The sequence below is a fragment of the Astatotilapia calliptera genome, chromosome 8 (genome assembly GCF_964374335.1).
Source record: "Astatotilapia calliptera chromosome 8, fAstCal68.1, whole genome shotgun sequence".
NCBI classification, from domain to species: Eukaryota; Metazoa; Chordata; class Actinopteri; order Cichliformes; family Cichlidae; genus Astatotilapia; species Astatotilapia calliptera.
Window position 1 is genome coordinate 18,435,729 of NC_137429.1, and position 22,896 is coordinate 18,458,624.

The following is a 22,896-nucleotide window of genomic DNA, read 5'->3' on the forward strand; positions in this document are numbered from 1 at the left end:
CTTCATTGATGTGAAAGCGCTACAGTTTCTTTTCATCTTTTAACCGTTTCTGCAGTCGCAGGAGGAGAGGACTCTAACTAAAAATCTTTTGATGAGTAACACCCTCACACCTCTGATATTCAGCTGAAATATCATATTTCGATTGCTCACGGTGGAGCCAAAAGAAAGAGTTTGGGGTCAGAGGGGAGATGAAATCATGCATAGTTAGGTAGGTAGGCATGGAGGGCATGCTGTTTGTCTATCACATTATACCTACAGCATATGTTGGGGCGGGGGTTGGGAGGGGATCACCCCACAATGGGAGTGTCAGCTATCCCATGAGACCTGCTCGGTGACAGACTGACGGATAAAACAGACAGATGAAACACTTGAAGCACTTCCAGTAAAACATGACCTCTGACTGACTCTGAACACGTTTCTACCACAGAAGCAACAAACGACACGGCAAACACTCACCTTTGACCTTAAACCTCGTGAATGCCTGGAGCTCGCCGACTGTTCTTTTTTCATGAAATCTGGGTTACTTTTGGACTTCATGATATCTAAAAACACAATAAAGACCCTATTATTAACAGTGGTGATGCTTCTTCAAAAAATATATAACCGACAGCATCTGTTCGCATTTAAGTGGTAATCTTAAAAATTTTTCCCTAACTTTACCAAGAGGAAGACGCATCTTTCTCAGGAAGGATAAAGATAGCAAAACAATGTTAAAAACATTTCGAGGATTGAAGGCATTTTTTCCCAGTTCAAACCAACAGCAATCCAAAAAGAGACAATCCCCGGGTGGCACTAAAGGTGGCTGGTTGGATAGTTGTAACATATTTATAATAAACACAGCTTTGCTCAGCATTTGGTTGTTGCCATGTTAGTAGACTTCACGGATATCTGGATATAAATGGGAACTAAAAAGAACAAAGATTAAAGTCAAATTGAGCATTTTCTACTCACCATATCCAGATGTAACTGTTCCATCGACAGTCCTCTCACCTAAAGCTTCTGTGGCAATGAGCAACTTCTCCTTCAGTTTGCTGATGTCGCAGTCTGCTTTTGCTTTTACAATGCTGAGTTCTGTGTAGATGTCCTTATATTTGTCTGTGGCATATTTCTTGTCCTGGTAAAATGATCGGGGATGAATATACGGCCTCAGATTTTTAAATCACTCTCAGGGAGATGTGCTTACCCTTAAAGCAGACTGTAGCTCGTCTTTCAGAGAGTGGATTTCTTGTTTGAGATACTGGATCTCCGACTCCTTTATTCGTAACAATACCTACAAGACAGGGAGAGGCACTTGGGGTGTAGATCAACATGAGTTGAGCGTCTGTGTGTGTGTGTGTGTTCGTTTAAACATACCTCCAGTTCATACACATCTTTGCCCTGGGAAAGTGATGAGTGAGCGGTTTCCCCACTAAAACAGGAGCGCATCCGAGAGATCTCTACAGTCAGCCGGTTATTTAATTCCTGTTAGAAAAATGGAGACGTATTCAAACCTGTGGACAAAAACAGGTTTGTATTCACAGTACGTGTGCAGGATTGCGGAGTCTGACCTGGTTGTGTGCATTTAGTTCCTGGTTCTCTCTCTGACACTGCCTGAGGGCCTGCCTCTCGGCCTCCAGCGCCTGAGCCAGGTGAGCGTTCTCTAGACATTTCTGAGAGTACTGCTCTGACAGCACCTCCAGTTCTCTCTGGATGGACTGCAGCTCCTCCCTACACAGTCAGATAATCAGTGTCAACATGCATTTGTGTTTTTCACAGCGCAGAAGCTTCTTTCATCATATAATAAAACTGTTTTTCCCCCAAAAGCAACTGCAAGACATCAGTACAGTTTTTAGGCCCCAGTCAAGATTAAATGTTGACACCCAACTGATATAGTAAATACACTGGATGCAAAGTTTAGGTTTCCCCTTGTAAAACATACTCGTATTGTAAGCGTAGTTCATCAATGTCAGAGTTCAGTCCGCTTATTTGGGAGCGCTGGGTTTTTTCCAGTTCCTCCTTGTGTGCATTCTTCATAGCTTCAATAGCTACATTAAAAAACAGAGCACATATATCAAGTCACTGTATGACAGTCATCAAAGCACAGCAGCTACGAGCGATGAGACCCTTTCTTTACCAGCAATCGTGGCAGCCGTCTCCTCAGCCAATAGCCTCTCTCGCTCTTCCATGAGCTTGGAAATCTCCCTCTGATGCTGCCTCTGGAGGTCTTCGATCACCTTCTGGTGTGTCTCCTCCATTGCGGCAAAGCCACGCTCACATGTGGCCTAGTGGAAGAAAAAGTCAACAATCTGTCGTTGCGAAAAGAATTATGCATTCACTGCAGCTACATTTTTATTTTTGACTACAGATTTAGTAAATTATCTATAACTCACTCGACTACATGCAAAAATCAGTGATAGAGGCCATGCAAGACTTTTAGAAGTAGAAATTGTCTATGTTAGTAACAGAGCGAGTAAAGCAGAGATTCTAGGCCAGCCAAGCTGCAGTTTATACTGATAGACTCTTACTCTGATAGGCTACTTTATTCTGAAAGTGGGAAATGGTGTGATTACTGATGCCCAAATGAGTATTTAAAGTAAACTGAAATACAATTTGTGTCAGAAAGGACTCAAGACAACCTGCTATTGGTTGCTTTGCTTCTTTGTTTGAAACAAAAAAGGATGTCCCCAGCTGATCAGCAGGATTTGAAGAATACCGAAAGATCAGAACCTTCCTGAGACAACAAACCCATAGTTTATATCTATATGTCTGTATAGATTGAGATAGATATAAAAACATTTTAGAAACATAATTCTAAAATTTTATCAATTTAACAGTCTTGTATAGGCTATTAGTATAATTAACAGACTAGTTCTATTAGTCTATTAATTAGCAACACTTTCATTAGCAGAGACTGTATATAAAAGATGGACGACCTACTGATGTCATTCATCGAGCAAGCTTTTGAAGCTCCGACTCAGATGGCCAACAAGATTTTTAACTTACATAAAAAATACAATAAGGTCCTGTTGTTCATTGGAAATATTGCACATTTAAGACACTTCATCAGTTTTAAAACCTAAAGCAGCAGCGTCAAACATAAGGCCCAAAGGCCCAGCAATCTGCCTCACTGGATGGCTTTGGAAAATATGAAAGAGTACATACATTTTGGACTTTTAGCTGCATATTCATAAGTGTCACAGCTCATCAGTGATAAAAGCCTGCCTTTGGCCATTCATACCATACCAAAGTAATTAAGTAATAGCCAAAGAATTAAATGACAGAAAAAATTCTCCCTCCTCCATCTACTATAGACATTTATGTTTGTTTTTTGTTGTATTTTTTATTTTTTTACACTGAAGCAACTATTTTATAAAGACACAATTTTCCGTACCATTAAAAACTTTCTGCTTTACAATTACAGGGGAGTCTGGGTAATGAGCTACCAGAACTTTGTGTCATTTTACACATTTATTTCTTACAACTTCAGCCCAAAGAGTTGTGCTGAAAGATTTCTTTCTTTTAACACAGCAGCTTTTCTATATGATGTAAAAGAACAGACAAATTGTGGAAAATATGCTTATTTTACTTATATAAAGATATCTCAGGGATATTAAATGTGTAGTTAAACTTCTTTACACTGACATAAAGGGAAGTTTCATTGGTCCAGTTCGTTAGAGATCTAAGGGGTTTGGCCTAGAGCCTATTTCCATGCTTTATATACAGTCTACAGTTACCACGGTGGTTATGATTTATCACCTAGGAGTTCAGGACATCCTTTAAAGCTCCAGTTACAATCATGCTACAGCCCACAGATGATGTAACTGTTCAATTTAAACATGTTTCACTCGTCTCAAATCACACCATTTCCCAATTCCTAATCCTCAGTTACTCGAATCACCAGTTACTGAGGATTAGAAATCAAAGAATCAAAGTTAATTCTTCTTTGGCTATAATAACTACTGATCTCTCTCCCTTAAAAAGGGTTTATTCACTAAAATGGTAAAATGAAAGAGCAAAAACCTTGAGGCTTTCAAAGTCTCTCTGGTATTTCTCTCTCAGGCTGGCCACATCTCCTTCAAGGTGTTTGTTCTCCAGTTCGTCCCTCATATTATTCATCTGAGTCTCCAGTTCTTGAATGCGGTCTTTCAGAACCACCATGGAGTCGACCTCTGATATGTGCTGTACATCGTCCCCTTTTCCCTGCTCTTCCTCTTCCATTGGCGTAGCGGCCTCCTCATAAGGAGGTGGCTGTGAGACCTCAGGGTTTTGATCGTAAGATCGGTGATCTTTGAGACTCTGAATGTTCTCCACATACTCTGAACGTAACTTTTCGATGTTGTCCTTGTGGATATGCTGGAGCTCGCAAACCCTCATTTCAAACTGCTCCTCGAGCTTCCTCACATGACTCTCGTGCCTCTCCTCCATTGTGTCCATGTCTGCTAGCAGAACCTCTAACTTTTGTTGACTGTCAGCTGCTGCTTCCATGAGGGCCAGCTCTGTTGAGGCACAGCCTTGTTCTGCTCGGCTCAGCTCCCTTTGATGCTTCTGCTTCAGGTCTTCCGTCTCTTTCTGAAACTCTTTCTCTAAGAAGACCACTTGCTGCTGCGAGAGCTGATTCACACGTTTGCTAATCTCACTCTTAAGTGTCTGATTTTCCTTCTGGAGAGATTCCACCATTTGCTTGAAGTTCCGGCGCTCCTCTTGTAAAGACTCTTCATATTTTTCTTGGATTGCTGTGACACTGCATGCATGCTGCTGCACGAGATCATCCATAGTTTGACTGGTCTGTTTACAATAGCCTAAATCTTGTTCATGCATGGCCCGTAACCTACATGCCACATATGCCACTTGAGCCTGGGTGAGGGCTTCACGCATACAAAGAGAGGTACTTGTGAAAATATGTGAAGTTTGGTGTCCTAGAAGAGATCGGATCATTTTAGACAGTCCGGGATTGCTTTCGCCACTTTCTAGTTCTTGGGCATACTTGTGGAGGATCGCTGCTTGTCTTTGAAGTTCATTAGCCAGGCTTTCATGAGCATTTTGCAGTGATTCAACAGAGTCAATGCCACAAGAGGGCATTTCACCAGCCAAGTGTCTGTCTACGATTTCCTCAGCCAAGTCTCTAGCTTCTTCTATTTCGATCTGCTCCATGTACGGAGCAAGCTCGGGAGGGTGAATGTCCGCCAGCTTTTGTTTGTTGAATCCAAAGTTGTTTTTGACTTCTTTTATGACAGTTTTCAAATCAGGCCTTTTAGAGGCTTCAATAATTGCTTTCAAAGCCATTTCCCTTTCATAGAGGTTTTTATGAGCTACAGCTAGCTCCCTTTTAAGTATTTTGAATTTCTCCTCATAGCAAAGCTTAAGATTTTGAATTGAGTAGGCCAATTCTGCTTTAATGAAGTTGTTGAAGGCAACTTTGGCATCAACATCTACATCATCTAATACACCACCCTCTTTGGATTTAGCAACATCCGTCTCTGCTTTCTCAAGTTCTTTCCAGAACCCACTTTCTAAAATCAGCTTCCTGGTCAAGACATCGGCATAAACTACAGCCAAGCAATCTTTGTCACTCCTTTTAATGTGCTCAATGTCCTCCCAGATCTCAGTAAGAGCCTGCAGGAGGTCAGACTTTGACGTTTGTATTAACAAAGCCATCTTGTTCAAAACCATCGCCTCAAAGGACAAAGTTTTGGCAAAAAGGTGCATTGCCTCTTTATCTACAGTCTCTGGGGTTTGATTTGGATGGAAAGCTGGTGATTGCTCTTCCAACATCTTTTGTCCCCGTTGAAGGTACAGCGATGCATTGAACAAATCCTTCTCTATCTCACACAATGAGTGCAGCTGTGTATCTGTTTCATGTGAGCCACTGAGAATAGCCCTAACTTTTTCTCGACCATTTTCCACACATACAAGGGCATTGGTACAATGCTTAATGCCAGCACTACTCTGTATACCACTTGCATCACTAGTCTCTTTCTCTGGGCAAGAATCCTTTTCGCCGATCTTTAAATCTATATCGGACAAGTCCTCTGCTTGGGTGGATCGTTGCCTATCCAGATTTTGTGTTAGGTTTCTTAGCTTATCTTCTGTGGCGAGCAGTTTTGTTTCAAGAGCATGTATGATAGAGATAAACTTCTCTGGGTCATTAGCATGTGGGGCTGTGAAGTCAGGAGTAGCTGTTCCTTCAGTTAACTCAATGTCTTCAGCTACATCCTGATTCATTTTTTGACTAGTGTCCAGGACCTCGAAATTGACATATTTTTGACACTGAATACTCGAAAAACGTATCCTTGGTCTCTTAGCTTGAGACTCCTTATCGTCTGGGGAGCTCTCTGTTGTGGATGTATTGTCTAAAGAAAGCTCTGCGTTTGATAACGAGGAGGGTGATGTTCTTTCCTCCTCACTCTGTTCTGGGATTTGCTGCCTTTCCATGTGTAGATTAGCATACCCCAGCTGTAGGGCATTGAGGTGCTGCTCCAGCTCTGCAATGCGGTCCTCTGCAACCACAAGCTTGGCTTGCAGATCCTTCTCAGCATTACAAGGCTCAACTTTGTCCAAGAGGCTTTGAGTCATTTGACAGAGAAGCTCCTCCTTGGCTTGCAGCTTCAGCTCAGTTTCCTCTAAGCTGTTGCCAAGTGCAGTCATTTTAATAAGTGCTTCTTTTAGGTCCTCCTCCTTGCGTTCCATCAGTCTCTCGTACATCTCCTTAGTCTGCCGGACCTCCTCCTCTTTTTCTCTAAGGAACTGGCTCATTTTCTGAAACTCTTGGGTAGCCCTCTCATATGAATGCTCCAAGGTGTAGTAATCTGCTTCTTCTGTTTCCAGGCGAGAGCGAAGCTTGTTCACTTCACGGTCTGCTTCAGCAATCTGGTTGATGAGTTCCTGACAACGACACGTAAGATGTCCTTTTTCTTCTTCCAGTCTACGGACACTTTCCTTCAGTGACTCAACCATGTCAGCCTTTTGAGCCAGCTCTTCTTGCAACTTCAGCATTTCCTGCTTGCATTCTGTACCTCCTGAGGCCCGCCTACCCCTTAACAAGGCCTCTACCTGCTGCTCAGCCTCGAACAGCCTGTCCTCTACTTTCTTGTGTGCAGTTTCAGCTTCAGCTAATCTTTTGCACAGATTCTGTCTCTCTCTTTCATGACTCTCTTGCATGCTATGCTGTTCCTGCTTAAGGCGCTCGTCTTTCAGCGCCTGACCCTCTTCTGTAGCAGTTAGTCGAGCAGTCACTTCTTGCAGCTTCTCCTGCAACCTCTGTATCTCCCTCACGTGGTCTCGCTGCAGTGCCTGCTGGCGCTCCAGCTGCCTGAGGGCCTGGTTTCTCTCCAGGAGGTTAGCTTCTACTTCACGGAGTCTGTCTTCACTGTCCTTCAGCTGGGCTCGTAGGGTAGCCTCACTATGACTGTATTCTTCTTCGTGTTCTTTTGAGCGCTCCTGCTCTAGCCTGAGCTCATTCCGCATCCGGGCCACAGCCTGTTCACTTGCTAAAATTTCCGCCATTGCAGATGCAAGTTTAGACTGCAAAGCCTGAATATCGGACTCGTGGCGCTCTACGGCATCCTGGGCTTCGGTGTAGCTTCTCTTCAATGTCCGGATCTGTTGCTGTGCAAGGTCCTGCTTGCGCTTCTGGGACTCCAGTTCACCCTGTAAATCTTGATTAAGCCTGTGCAAGTGTTGCCATGGCACTCTGTGCGGTGAAGACGTAGGAGGTGTTGCGCTCTTGAAAAGATTGATGAGATAGTTTCATTAATATCATCACGTTACTTTCCCCTCTACTAAATACAGAGAGCCACATCTCGGGGATAACCAGGAAGAAAATAACTTCTCTTTTTTTTAGGAAAGTAAATTTTCCCTCAAGCTTCTACTGTGCTTTTTCAGAGGTGACTTGAAAACAGAAAGGTTTAGATGAAGTCACCTTCAAACACCTCCCCCCCCCCCAAAAAAAAAAACAATTAACCAAAAAATGGGTGATCAATATGGTGATTTAAAAGAATACAACATGACCAAACATAATGTGATTTCATGGTATGACCTAAAAGTGTTTAATGTAAAAAAAAAAAAAGAAAGAAAGAAAGAAAAAAAGAAAAGAGGCATTAATCACACACTTATTCAGAAACACAAAGCATGCAGAAATCAAGCTGCGAAAGGACACATGCAGAGGGAAAAAGCACAGCGTGAGGCTTATTGATCCTCTTTCTTACCTTGAGCACATCAGATCAAATCAGTTACTTTCCCATGAGATGTGAAACTCCATCAAAAAACAGTTAGTGAAAATCTCATGCTAAGAAAACCACAACCACGCATAGCAATATCAGAGAATAAGCACCCACACACCTGTTAGTACAGTACATACTTTCACTTTGTAATTCTTAACACCGCTCTACCACAACATTTCTTTAAGTTAATTCATGTTGTGGTATCAATTTAAAAGAAAAATAAGGTTGCGGGATATATAAAGAGTGCAGCTACCTGCAGTACATAGCCCTCCCTGGCACTTTGCTCTCTCACTAGCGCATTTTCTAGTTGCTCCTTTAAGAGGTTGTTCTGCTTCTGCAGTTGGTCCAGCTCCTTCTGCTTCTGTCCCAACTGTCAAGAGAGGCAAAGAGGTAATGAACAAATAGCACAGGGTGTTGTTATAAAATAAATATAACCAAAAAATATATATAACTGAAAACATTTGGACAGTTCAGCATTTTTTACCTTTTTAGGTTGACAATTCTTTTTAATAAAAGTATTATAATACTTTTTTAATGGAATAAAGGAGATCATATACAGTATAGCATTTCTCATCACCAGGTGGCTTACCAAGTGCAACACGTAAAACAACATGCAAGGCTGGAATGAATTCCTTCAATTAACCTGATCACACCAAACAAATTTGCTTAAAAATGAATGATAAAAAACACACAGTAGGAACAGCTTAACAAATGGATGGAGGCAGGAAAAAACTTCTTGTTTTGATGTAGCTGCTCATTTCTGTGACAGCAAACCATAAAATGTTGCACAACAGCAACTGCAGCATGATCCATTTCAAGGCATGACATGCAGAGACTCAGCAAATAACCAAATCCACTCCTAAAAAGTAATTCCTACCCCATGAACAAACAGGCAAGTAGCCAAATATTTAAATATTATTTCCTCTGATTAATCATCTTTGATGGTCTACGAGTGCAAAGATCTCAGAAAAGATAGAAAAATATTAAAAATGTCATTTCTGAAGCCTTCTAAAACTGTGGATACATTTCAAGTGTAGAGTAAGATAGTACTATATAGTACTGATGTCAAATTAAAGCTGAGACTTTAATGTTGTGTCCAGTATGAAACTTCCTATTGAATCTGAAAATGAAAAAAATCTCAAGAACTAGACATGCCTAATTGTCCAAAAACAAACTATTTAATTTTATTTATATGGCATCAAATCACAACTGTCACCTCAAAGCACTTTAAATTGACCCTGCAATAATACAGAGAAAGCCCCAACAATGAGACGACCCCGACATGAGCAAGCAGCTGTTGACAGTGTGAAGGAAAAAACAGGTTCAGGGTGAGGAGAAATCTTAATGATATAACCCACGCTGGTTACGCTCACCTCTTTGTCTAGCAGAGCAGCAAGCTCATGCGCTGGCAGTCTCTCAGAGTTTCCTAAGGCAGTGGTGATCGGTACTTGCTTCTCTTCCCTTAATGGTGTTGTCTCCACTTGATGCCATCGCTGCTCAATCTCATCCTGAACATCTGAGCTTCTGCTGTCTTTGTCTTCACTGGCTGGACTAATGGCAGCAGGGTGATCCACTTCCATCTTTCCTTGCTCTTGGATTCCAGGTGTTGGTTGCTGTACTGGTGATGTAGCATTTAGCGTTGAAATCACCGTTACAGTAACAGTATTTGGTGTGCGAGCTGTACTGCTAGTTCCCCCATTAACGTTCTCCTTTTCTGCTTCTTCTGTAATTGAAGGTGGGTGAGCAGCTGATGCAGATGAGGTTTGGAGGGAGGAAGAAGAGACCGGAGATGACGCCAAGGAGGAGGGAGAAGAGGAGGCAGAACAGTAGGAGGAGGTTGTGGAGAACGATGAGCTGAGGTCAACTGTGTCTGCTCGTTCTTTTACGGGCTTTTCCTTCCGTTCCATTTTGAACTCAGTCCAGTCGAAAGTTTTTGAGCGGCCCTCTCGTCTGCGCTCACGAACTCTGCTTTTGCGTGGCTCAGAGGCAGGGGCAGAGGCATTGTTACCAGATGGCTGCCTCTGCCCATCAGACTTAGGGATTTCTGGATTATGGCTTGGATCAGGGTCCAACATCACCTGAGATTTTATCTTCTCATCAGGGAGTGATCTGAACAAACCAAAGCACAAAAAAACAAAACATATATAAAGTCAATTCAAAGATAACTGGATGAACTTCTGCATTCGAATTTGCTCAAGCTGCTGTTACATAAAGCTTTGCTGGACGAAACAACAACATAAGATTTCAGGTTTTCTAGCTTCGATTAACTGTGCATTCCAGGGTTTCTGCAGGGCCCAATGAGGTAAACCGTGACATTTAACTACCCGATTCACAAACAAACCACCAAAAATATAAAAACATGTTTAAAAATTTGATCTAAATCCAAGTCTGAGGGCGTCTTCCCACCTATGGTTCTTTTACTGTGATCTGAATTTGTAAACGTGTAGCTTTTCCACATGAAACACTGGGTTTGTTTTCACGCAGAAAAAAAAAATCTAAGTGAACTCTAAGCAAACCAAAATGTGTCACTACAAATGTCGTGAGAATGTTCAGTCTGCTCACTGGCCAAATGTATCTGGGGCAGGAACAACAAAACTAAATACACAAAAGAGGTCCTGTGTCAGAAAACTGAGAATTTACGTTAGCCCGTACAGACCTTCGCACATCTACAGTACCTTCCTGCATTAGCATACGTTGGTACGGGACATTGTTTTGTTAGCTCAACCTTGTAACGTACACCTTGTAGTCGGCTTGGATCGGGGTGGGAACACGTTCACACCATAAATGAACTGATCTGGAGTTTGTTTGGAATCGTACCGAGACCACCTCCTCCAACTGGGTCTTTTTGCAGTTGTTTTGGTCTGCACCCGAGACTACTGTATTCACACCTGAGTTCAATTTAAATGGACACAGCAGGTGTTAAAACACCCTAAACCCAATTACATTGACTGACCCCATTTCTGCTGTAGGTTTCTTCCTGTTAAAAGTGAGTTTTTCCTTCCCGCTGTTGCCAAGTGCTTACTCATAGGGGTTTGTCTAGTTGTGGGGTTTTCTCTGTATTATTGTAGTGTCTTTACCCTAAAATATAAAGCACCTTGAGGCAACTGTTGTTGTGTTTTGGTGCTATATAACCGCAACTGAAATGAGTCGTGGACTAAAAGCCACAACAATCCAGTTTCTGTTAAACTAACCTCAATTGTAAATTCATTGTGTCATAAATAATTTTAACAGGAAAAAACTAAACCAGAAAGTCAGCGATGTGGTAGCACCAAAGTTTATTGACTACAGTTTGTAAAATGACAAATATAATCCTGACTTTGAGCAAAGTTTGGGTAAATCTCAGCAGGTGATCATGTGCGTGATTTAGACTAAAATCTGACCAATATTTTAAAAGTAGCAGCTATTCTTGTGAATTCTGGATAGAGGGATAACTGACACCTTGTCATGGCATAAGCCAATCAGTCCATCGGCTAGATAAGTGAATAAAATAAAGAGTAACAGAAGAGGGAATGCAGTAAATACTGAGTCTGTTGGTTTGCAACATTTACTGACATCCGATTAGCAAAAATGAAAGCAGAAATGCCAACTAACAATAGTCTGGTTTTCTTTGTGAAAAATTATTAGGTCTTGTTAGTGACAAAGGAAGTTGCTTTAACTTTAAAGACCAGCAGATACCCCATTTTAAACAATAAAATGCATGTCAAAGCATTAAACACCAAAAACATTTATAAAGACACACAGTGCGGCTAAAAGCAACTTGATCTGATGTAAGCCTGATGACGGGTTCCTGCCTTTAGCTCTTTAACAGTGGCTTAATATGAATATGTGCAGTAAACTGCTCACTAATGTGCACTGCTTTAAAGGGCAGGGTGACCTGATGGAACAATCCTTTTTAACCGTGTTGTGTGGCGTCCTCAAGGAGGGAAAGAGCTCAAGAACATATAACATGTCATATGTGCAACTTCAGCATTTGATATGTGAAAGATAATCTCCAGCTTTGCTATGAAAAGTACAAAAATAAATGCTTACGTAGTTACAGAGCTCTTGTTTTGAGGTGGACATTTATACTCAGCCCAAAGCTTAGTTATTTTGAGCTTTTGGTGTTGTTGTGGCACCATTTCCAACAGTTAGTGGACCATCACATTACAGGCATGACTGACACTGGCCTGTGGTGTTGGGCAGATTATTCAAGTATGTAGATGTGATTGCAGTGTGGGTCTCTACAGTAGCACAACTAACTGGGAGACATTACTCAATAATCACATGACACATGGTTGGATGACAAAAACGGTGGGGCTGACATTGCTGAGCAAGAACATCAACATTGGGGGGGTGGGGGAGATATTTTACACACAAGCACTCCAACCTGGGCTTCAGAACCGATAGTTTCAGAGGGATGTTTTTCCTGGAAAGCAGGTTGAAAATACAGGTTGAAGAGGAAGAAAAAGAAGGAAACAGAAGGTGAGGAGGAAATAGGAATTCAGATAAATAAAACAAAAAAAGCAGCTGTTATATCTGCCAGTGGTGAGGGTTAATCCTCAGTGGGTATTACCGGGTGACATCGGGGGCGATAGTGGGTCGCACGTTCTTCATGATCGCCTGAATCCAGTTACGACGGATTCCAGAGGTCATCGCTGACAGGGTGCACGCTCCTTCTTTACACTGAAAACAGAGGCAGAGCATTTAACTGACTCACTCAGAAGCCACACATTTCAAAGAATTATGCTCTAAAAGTACTTTTAATAAAAGTTAGCTGCTGTTAACCACTTTTTATTTCATTACTCATTTTTTCAATTTAACAGATGCTTATGTCCACTTCAAAAGTGTCAGAGAAACACTTTTGACAGGAGTAGATTCTCAGCCTCACTTCTGTTTTTCTTGACAGGAAAGTTACTTCAAACAAAACTAACACCTCATGCTGTCAAACTACGACATTGTCCTGGCTTTAGTCATTTAGCCATAGCTTTTAACACCATCTGCACTGATAAAACAAGTAACAGAGGTGCTTTGTGCTGAATGTGCAACACATTCGACTTAACGTATAGTTAGAACTCTACAGTAATGACAGCTGCCCCTTTTTGCCACAAATGCAAAAGCTGTTCTCTGGCTGTTGTTTTGTAATAAATGTGAGTTCATTGTGAGTTACTTTTATGAACTATGGAAACTGGTGGCTGGGGATGTTGGGAGAGGGTGGAGGCAAAGACAAACCTGCTACACTAAATGCAATGCGCATTTTTTCTGAAGTAGCAAAGACAAAACTGCAGATGAACTGAAGGTAGGATACACATAGGACATACAATCCACATAATGAAAACATATTTTAATTGATCATAAAAATGTAACTAATTACTCGTTATATTAAATCTTATACCAAACAAGACATCCATTTAGGTGCTACCTAGATCTAAACCTCTATAATTACACGCTGTGATGAGACTTGCCTCCTTCATCTAACAACAGAAACAGCAGCACTCTATAAGCACTAACCCCATTTACAGAGACCTCTAGTGGAAGCTAAGGAACGTCTACAAAACATTATGAATAAAACTCCTGATGATGTGAAGTAGTGAGATTTGAAATCAAAAACACTACTGACCATAGCTCCATCTACCTTAACCTGCGGTGCACACAACACCAGATCAATGATGTTTTCAGCCAAAGAATGCACAATCCTCTTGAGCAATCTATTTCCGACTTCCTCCAGAAACTTACTGTGGAAGCTACTTCAAGCAAATGCAAACAAAAGAAATGACCTTGTAGCTGCTGTTCAGATACAGCTTTAGAGCGGCGAGCTTAAATCATGTAGCAGGAACAAAAGCCCCACTGGCACCACTCTACCCCAACCAACTATACACCTCCACTAAGCATTTTGCCAACAACAACAAGCACTACAAATGTTTAACGCCCAAAAGATTATATGAATAAAGCACTGCACCATTTAAAGGAGGGTCCACGCTACTGCACATAGACTCGTATTTGAGTCAGTGCTAATGAGACATTATTCACAAGGACGGGGCTTTTAATTGTGCAGATGGAAGCCACATTGGTTCAAGAACACCGGCAGGGCTGGCAACGCCTGTGGCAGATTTAGTCCGCTATGATGTCAGCCTTTCACAGAGAGATGACAAGTCAAGTGACATCCTTCATGACAAACAAAGAATTGTTTCAGGAAGAGAAATGACAAAACCTGATACCCAAAAGTTGCACCGCATGGTGTCTAAAGCTGTTTATAGACTGGCAGGAGACACCGGATCTAAACCGCGTGGACAATAAGCTTCTTCTTTACTGATGATTAATGACGTGGGATAAACACTGACACGAAGATTCGACACTCACCAGGATTTGGAAACCGTAATTCCTTTGAACGGGAAACTCTTTGACATCGTAGCACGTAGAAAGGTCAATCTCACCGTCCATTTCTGAAGCCTGAGGGGGAAGAAAACAAAAACAAAAACCCAACGATAAGTACAAATATGTCATTTTTCATCAAGTTTAAAACTATTTTTTTTATTAAGTGAATAACAAGCCTTACCTCCTCAGCTATTGAATCCTTATAGTACCTCAAAGTCTGATCTGTCAGGACAAACCAGTGCTTCTTCCACTGAAATGCCAAAAAACCCCATTAACAATGTACATGTACAAGTTATTTAGTCAATATTGCAGAGAAGCAGATAATACTGAAAGCAAATTACCACTCCATCTTCATATAGCTTTGTCATCCATCCTTTTTTAAAGTTCAGCAGATCGGGCTGCAATTAAGACAGATCAGAAATGGATCATTAAGTAATGAATATCATTTAATCAATGAAAAGAAATTAAAAAATGAATAAACATGACGACACCTTTACCTGATATCACATGGCAATAACAATATAATTATGTTTATTTACATTCATATCCACACCTCAGCTCAAAAAAGAATAAGCGGCTCCAGCTACAGAGACTGACTGGCGGGAGCAAGACTTTCCCGTGAAACACAAACTCAAGGCTGTTTATAGACCCTAAAGTAAGTTGTTCCTCCAAAACCTGGCCACCGCTAACTCAACAATACCTTGTTTTTGTTGAGCTTCATCAGGTGTGGTGTCACAGTCTGGCACAGAGTCATTATGATGGCTAACTGCCTTCAGTTCATATGTTGACAATCTCTTTCTCTCCCTCTGTCTCAGGGACACACACGCAACTGCTTCTGTGGAGGCTATTTATAATCGCCAGTAGCAGTGGCGGCAGTGCTGTGTACGTGAGTGTGTGTTTGAGTGAGTGGAGGGGGGTGGGTTTGGGCAGCTGCAGCTTGGCTAGAAAGACAAGTCACACACCGAGTGGATCACCCCTGCTACCCTCCCTGAAGTGACCGCAGATCAGACTGGTAGGAGTCAGAGCTCAAGATGATACCACTGCAAGCTTAAGTAACTTGAACGCTTTAATTTTGTAGCTGAAAACTGAAGAGATCAAGTCTAACAACTGCACGTGTGGCAATTTGTGCAACTTGTGTGCAAAGATATAAAGAAAACAAAAAAAGTCAAGCTTGATGCTCTGCTGAACAGAGACACCTTTAGGAGTGGGAAAATATTTTCTCTGACAAATCTCCTAAAAATATACATTTCTATATTTTTTTTTTTTCACATATCATGCTTTACAGTTTGGCAGCACTCTCAACACTCACAGTCATCGAGGACTCAGTTGCTCTGCGGTCCAATGATTTGGCCCTTCTTAAGTTGGCCAAAGTGGAACTGGATACATCAGGAACTGAACGGTCCTTTGCTGAATCTAGTGACATCTCCTACAAATAAAAAAATGTATAAAAAATTACAAGAAGTTCATTTTAATTCTAGAGTATGTACACTTGCCCTGAGAGAATAAATGCAATGCAACTTAAGAAAACACCAACAAACAGAAAAAACACAGCAAAAGCACACAAATCCATCCGTGATTCCCAAAGTGTGGGCTGGGGCTCCAGATGAGCCATGACGATACTGCAGATGAGCTGCTGTAGTTACAGAAATTCAGTTTGAAATTACTCAGTTTGAAATTGTAACATATATATAGTTACAACTATATACAACTGCAAAGCTCTCCAGCGAGTAGTGCGGTGCTCTGAACGGATAATTGGAGGTGAGCTTCCCTCCCTCCAAGACATCTACAGGAAGCGCTGCCTGAGGAAAGCAGGGAGGATCATCAAGGACTCCAGTCACCCCAGCCATAAACTATTCAGACTGCTTCCATCAGGAAGGAGGTTCTGCAGCATCCGGTCCCGTACCAGCAGACTGAGAGACAGCTTCTTCCATCAGGCCATCAGACTGCTGAACACGTCATAGACACCTCAGCTTCACTACTGGAACTTTAACATTATGCACTCCACACTGTATATAAATGCCACTTGTTTTGCACATATTCAACTCTGTATATTTTTATATATTTTATTTTATTTATTTATTTTTACTATTTAATTTGTAAAAATGTGTACACACACACACACAGGATAATATTTAGTATACACATCCAGGAATGCATACACTATTATATATTGTACATATATTTATTAGTTTCAGATGTAGCCATTCTTGTATTTTGCTCGTTTGTGTTGTTGTGTTTTGCATATCTCTGTTGCTTGTGGGGCTCGCACACAAGAATTTCACTCGCATGTGCTGTGCCAGTGTGCCTGCACATGTGATGTGACAATAAAAGTGATTTGATTTGATTTGTTACATATTTATTTAGTTATATGCACAAGTGACAAAGCTGGTAATAGGAGGTGGTTAGTTTGTGATATTACTCATTTATCAGACCTAAATTTACTGCTCTTACTGTGGTTTGTGTCCCAGTGCCAGGTGGGTCATACATTAGCCTTTGCATATGACTGGGTAACATTAGCAATTTGGGTTATGTTTTTTTTTAAATAAAGGTTTTGACGAAATGCATCACTTTTTCTCAAGATTAAGGATTGGGTCAGCTGGAAGGTTAGCTTGTCACTTCCGCAGCTATTCTGTCACGCTATTGTCTCCCAAAACACTTCTGTTATTTTTTTTTTTTTAGGGTGTGTGTGTGTGTGTGAGAGAGCTTTTGTGGTCTTTTTTTATCATTTCTTTTGTTTTGGGTTTTTGGGGGGCTTTTCCAGTGTTTTTCTACTTGTTGGTGTTTTCTAAAGCTGGAGTGTGTTTGACCTCTCAGGGCCGCCGTAAGTATTGCATGACCTTTCTGGTTTGATTTACTCAGGATTAATCAGAGGAGAGCGTACATGTTTATTAGCCAAATAACGTCTCTCGCTGCGTCCCTGTCTCTGGATCAGCACGGAGTTAGCAGAAGGATCAGAGCCGTTTGTCTCCATGCGCTCAACATGCTGACCATCCTCGAACCGCTCAATGATTTGAGATCGCCTAGGAGACACAAAAAATCACATTCAAAAATTCAAGTTTGAAAAAAAGAAAAAACAGCAAAAACAATTTTTTGCTTTTTTTTTTTAAACAATACAGAAAAAATAATGGTATGGCACATCATGGTCGTGTCACAGAGAGCATAAAAAAGACACCAAACATGAACAAATCAAAGTCAAAATCCATGAGTTAAAGGAAAGAAGAGACTTTGGTTTACAGTAAGCACAAATAAATCATCATTTTAGAAACACACAAAGTCTTCTCCACAGAAAATACAACATAAATATATGCAAAATAACAAATACTACCAAATAGAACCACCCAGAGGCATTTCTAGGAAAAAATAAAAAATAAAAAATGGTGTTATATAATTACCGGTAGATCAAATTTAGGAGAGATGGAAAATGAATGGAATGGAGGATTAAACAAATTGCAAAGAGAAGCAGCAACAGTCAGCATTACCTTAAGGCACTGCACTTGTTAATGTATATGTATTTGAAAAATAAGTAGTGATTGAAGTTGGAGAAAACAAAACCGTATCTATAACCCAACCTGTCAGTATGTTGTATGCATGGTATGTACAGGAAATTAAGTATTTATTATGCATGTGTGTGCTCCGAGGCAGTGCAGGGATGAAATGATAGAAAGCAGGAGTCAGCGGTGACCAGCAGGGAACAGCATTGGGGCAGGGTGGAAGGGTTGGTTGAGCATTAGCTCTGAGAAGCTCTGTTCAGAAGCCCCTGGAAAAGATTGAAACAACAAAAACTAGCAAGGTAGCCGAGAGCAAAAGAGGTAGAGAGCAGTACAAAACCAAAACATCACATGCATTTAAATCCCTGTAATCATTAATGGCAAACCACTGATAAGCTAGGGTAGGCAGCAACAGCAACAGATGCTTGGAGAGAGCAGCCACAGGGTGGTGCTATAATACTGTGTGGGGTATCCTCAGCAATGGATGAACTTCACATAAACACTGAGCATGCTCTATTCTAGCTAACAATCAGTGTCTCATTAATGACTATTAATCATGTTGCCATCATTACTACAAGTTCATCTGCCTTATTTGTTATGGTGTTTGTTCAGCACTGATTGGGTCTATCACGAGGAAGAGCGGGAAACTTAAAACGGCTCTGAACTGTCATCCTCACCTGCGCTCCTCCCCAAACAGCCGAGCCACCTCCTCTCTCCCGGGGCTCCGTGTCCGCGCCCTCAGGTCTTGGCGCTTCTTCTCTGAGCGGAAAGCTTCTCGGTAGCTCAGTCTGCGGGCCCGGGGCACATCTGCCAGTGCTGCGTACTCCCTGCCGGAACAGCCGACTCGGCCGCCCCCGCCACCATTGTGCCCCTCCCAAGTGGATGTAGCTCCACTGGGATCAGAGTCCAGAGAGCTCTGAGAAGAGCTGATGGTGGAGTAGCTTGGGGAGACAAGTGAACCTGGAGAGGGGAGAGGGTCTTGGGAGGGTTGATGAGGGGAAGTCTGGGGTTCTGATTCAGAGCTGTACCTGGAACTGGGAGCTCCTAAAGAGGAGGAAGATGCTGAAGAGGAGAGGGGCAGATGCTGGGGTGGCTGTGAGTGATGTGCAGACTGTGGAGAAGGCTCCGACTTGGTCTTCTCCAGGGAGAAGTACCCACTCTCAACTCGTACCTTACGTCCACTGCTCACAGTGCCACCATCTGGGGGAGGAAAAAAAAAAAAAAGCCCAGCTCACTGCAGACTTTATGAGACAAAAAAAACAACAACATTCCTGTCATTTTACTGCTGGGAAAGTTGGGGGTTTTTCCCCAGCTGCACATGAAATTCAGTTTGTTTATTGAAGAACGTGATTAAAAGCACAAACTTTTATGCTCAATCGTGTCATATTCAATTTAGATTGTTTTTCTATCCTTGTAAATACAGTTGCTGTGAGTTTCATAGAGTTTTGTTAAAGTTCTCACCATCTTGAGTAGTGATACTGGAGTCTGGCTGACTGTGGCCCAGCTGGCTGAGACAGGAGGCACTGCGGCTGCAGGGGATGGTGGCCCTGCTCCAGCGGGGCTCTTCCTGCCACAGAGTGGCGCGGCTCATTGGCACCCGCTCGGCGCTGGCAATACTGCTGGGCAGGCATGGGATGCTGCCCCTGCTGCTGCTGCTGGTCACTGTTACCTTAGCTGGGCCGGGCTCCTGTGTAATGGTTGGGGTTGGAAGGAGTGGGTGGGGAGAGGAAAGGATATATTGGCAGGTAAGGTCACAGAAAGACTACAGGACAACGGAATATGAGGAGGAAAGAGATTAAAGAACATTTATGATGTAAATGTAATGAGAAATCAAATATTGGAATATGTATGTTACTCAAATCCTGATTATTGTACTCCATGTTCTGATCACATTAGTAAGCATTTGTAGAGATAAATCATTGTCCTCTTTAAGATGTTTTGCTTTGTTTTTTTATATGAATCAAACATTAAGGCAATAAAAAAAAAGTTTTATTTCTAGTAAATTACTGGAAGAGTGAAGCTGGAACAATAAAAGGGAGAAAGGGACTGACAGCTAGACAAACACACGTACTTATGAGGAATAGCGAGAGCAAACTAAAACACCCCACGAGGACAGTGTGCAGAGGTGGATGATGTCGGAACAGATTTCCTTGGCTAAAAGTGCCGAGAACGTCTTGATTTGATTAACAAATGCAAACAAAATTAAAGCTGTTCAAAGATCTGATTTCACCAAATCAGTGATCAGAAGATGCACAAAATCACTGAGATAACAAGAAAGAGGAAGATTTTTAAAGAAAGCGACCCTCAAACAGCCCACTTTCATCCAGCCTATTCAAATCACCACAAACATGCTGATGCTGTGCAAAGAATTGCTCTTTAGGCATCGCAAAGGTAGGCTAAAAGCATGTCCGTTTCATTGCCCCTTCACCTGGAGTGATTGAAAATATGCTGAAATTAATTTAGAGGGACAGAGCGACGCGAGTTTTAAAATTTAGGGGTTTTTTGAAGGTGAAGCAGGATAAGAAGTTTGGCCAAGCTGAACTCACTGGGTGCCCATTCATGTCCTCAGTGGAAAAACACTGTCTTGGAGTTACTCCACCCTGCCAATCACAGAATACCCTTGATGTTAATGCTTACTATTTAGTGCTCATTATGATCAATACATAACATTTTCATGGACCGCTCTTTTTATTGCGACTTCTATTTAAAGTCAAAAAACAAAAACAAAACAAAAAAATAAATACAAAACAAAACATGACTACGAGATGTCAAGGGCTTTACTGGAGAAGAACTAAAAATGCAGACAACTTTCAGTTACAATGACACACACGCGTCACATGACATCATTTTTTGTACTCAATGTACTTGTCTTAAAGGGCGCTACCCACAAGACAAATACGACTGTGCACAGGTATGTCTCCAGTAAAGTATGCACAAGTGGGAGGGGAGCTTTCAGGTGGAAGTATGGAGCTGACACAGTGCGGTGTGGAAAATTCAAGCCTCGACATAACGCTGGGTATTTATCCACTCGAATAACCTAAGAGATACTGATAGGACCTGCCAGCAAACAAGCAGCGAAAGCATGACCATGCTCACATATTACCGAGCCTAATTATGCAGTGGCCTTGACCACTACAGCGGTATTTAAAAGTGAAGCCCACAGGCACACATCAGATATGTTTGGACCCAATGAAATATGACTGCAGATGTTTGTGCTATCTTAAAGGGTTATCACAGCTATTTAAAAACCATAAACATGCGCATTGTGCTTGTAAAATGACCATGAAGCAAACTGCTCCTTGTTAATGGTAAACTGCCAAAAATAAATAAATAAAAGACTGAATCAATAACCATAAGGTCAATGATGTAGAAGCTGATTAGCCCACCAAAATTACTGTACAAAACATCCCCTGCATTGTTACTGAATTAAAATCTAATTAAAACGACAAACATGACCTTGAGCAATAAGACCTTGGATTCAGACCAATTAAATTCTCACCAACATTGTAAGAGGAGTAGAGTCTTGTGAATGGATGGTGAGAGCTCATCAGTCCTTTGGCTGGATGAACTAACCAGATCAGTCACATAGGCTACGTTCACACTGCAGGCGAAAGCGCATCAAATCCGATTCTTCTGACCCTATGCGACCCATATCCGATCATGCTATGACAGTGTGAACGGCACAAATCCGATATTTTCAAATCTGATCTGGGTCACTTTCGTATGTGGTACTGAATGCGATACATATCCGATGTTTTAGAAAGCGACTGCTGTTTGAACGGTCATGTCGCATTAAATCCATCTTTTACGTCACTGACACAAGACAGACGCCAATTATCAGCGCCAGAGAAGCGCCCGAGAAGACATCGTGAACGCTTCCTGGCCATCCAGTGTAGATGTCAGTGAAACTGTTGGGAAGACAACGTTGGAGAAACGTGAACATTTTATTTGTACTGTATAATCTGCAGATTCTGACAGAAATCTGCAACTATCCTTTGAAGCACCGCTCCTCTAAAACAGCAATAAAAGGTAATTATTAGGTTATTTACATTATTATGTAAATAGCAAAATAACTTAAAGCAAAAATTGGGAAACGTAAAGTCTGAAGTCTTTATATTAAGGGCCATCAGTCAAACAATACTGTTTGTTCTGGGTCTAAACAGAGCGCGTTGTGTGTGACGTCTTCTTTTGCGCATGCGGGCCGCTTTGAGCGTTCACACTAGAGCGTGTTTGCTGTCGCATTTTATTTGTAGTGTGAATAAGCAGACAAAAAAAAAAATAAAAAATCGGAATTGAGCATTAAGACCTGCAGTGTGAACGTAGCCTTAGTAGCTCATCGGCTCCATCAGAATTCACAGTTTATTGTAATGTGTGAAGTACAGAAAGAGAGCGGTAAGTTTGTTTTGCTGTACTACAGTTCACAACAGTCATACGTAAAGACAAATTAATTTTGTTTCGCTAAAAAGTGACCAATAGTCGAGGAGGAGTGATTCCTGGAAACTGGACGGATGGACAGATGCATACCTCCCCACCACATTAGCTCATTGGTTGGTTACATACCATTAAACACACCAGAACTATTATAAATTGCTGTAAGAGTGACTGGCTTTAAAATATTACATGAATTGACTTTTCTTGCCTTTTCTTCTTTATTTACCTTTGCATTAATCCCCCAATTTACTTTCTTATTTAATTATATTTATTGGTTTTATTCATTTTCCCACATATATTTAATACAAATATAAAACAAGAAGTTCTTCATGATTCACAATAGAATACAACTGCTGGTCAGGATATGGCATGACAACTGAGGGTCTGCTTTAGGCGACAGTAACGGTTCATTTTTAAAAAATTTGAAT

At 41.4% G+C, this 22,896-nt stretch overlaps 1 protein-coding gene across 8 annotated transcripts in view; it reads right to left on the reverse strand.

Annotated features, from left to right (window-relative positions):
- The window catches only part of mpripa (myosin phosphatase Rho interacting protein a), a 52,940-nt gene that overhangs the window by 1,901 nt on the left and 28,143 nt on the right, over nt 1-22,896 (reverse strand). The window contains exons 6-25 of one of the 8 annotated variants that reach the window (XR_013911001.1): nt 19,499-19,799; nt 18,715-19,237; nt 17,431-17,569; nt 15,859-15,975; nt 14,891-14,947; nt 14,731-14,799; nt 14,535-14,624; nt 12,751-12,860; nt 12,565-12,603; nt 9,572-10,307; nt 8,452-8,568; nt 4,000-7,701; nt 2,114-2,261; nt 1,919-2,024; nt 1,548-1,707; nt 1,354-1,461; nt 1,184-1,270; nt 952-1,114; nt 457-542; nt 257-339 (exon numbers count right to left, since the gene is read on the reverse strand). Coding sequence is in view for 7 of the 8 variants with exons in the window: in XM_080305545.1 (XP_080161671.1) it covers nt 457-542; nt 952-1,114; nt 1,184-1,270; nt 1,354-1,461; nt 1,548-1,707; nt 1,919-2,024; nt 2,114-2,261; nt 4,000-7,701; nt 8,452-8,568; nt 9,572-10,307; nt 12,565-12,603; nt 12,751-12,860; nt 14,535-14,624; nt 14,731-14,799; nt 14,891-14,947; nt 15,859-15,975; nt 17,431-17,569; nt 18,715-19,237; nt 19,499-19,799 (6,858 nt within the window). In the remaining variant the exon portion in view is untranslated. Of the gene's footprint in view, nt 1-256; nt 340-456; nt 543-951; nt 1,115-1,183; nt 1,271-1,353; nt 1,462-1,547; nt 1,708-1,918; nt 2,025-2,113; nt 2,262-3,999; nt 7,702-8,451; nt 8,569-9,571; nt 10,308-12,564; nt 12,604-12,750; nt 12,861-14,534; nt 14,625-14,730; nt 14,800-14,890; nt 14,948-15,858; nt 15,976-17,430; nt 17,570-18,714; nt 19,238-19,498; nt 19,800-20,583; nt 20,638-22,896 lie in introns of all 8 variants that reach the window. The other 7 variants (XM_026178761.2, XM_080305548.1, XM_026178763.2 and 4 more) reach the window with 7 other exon arrangements.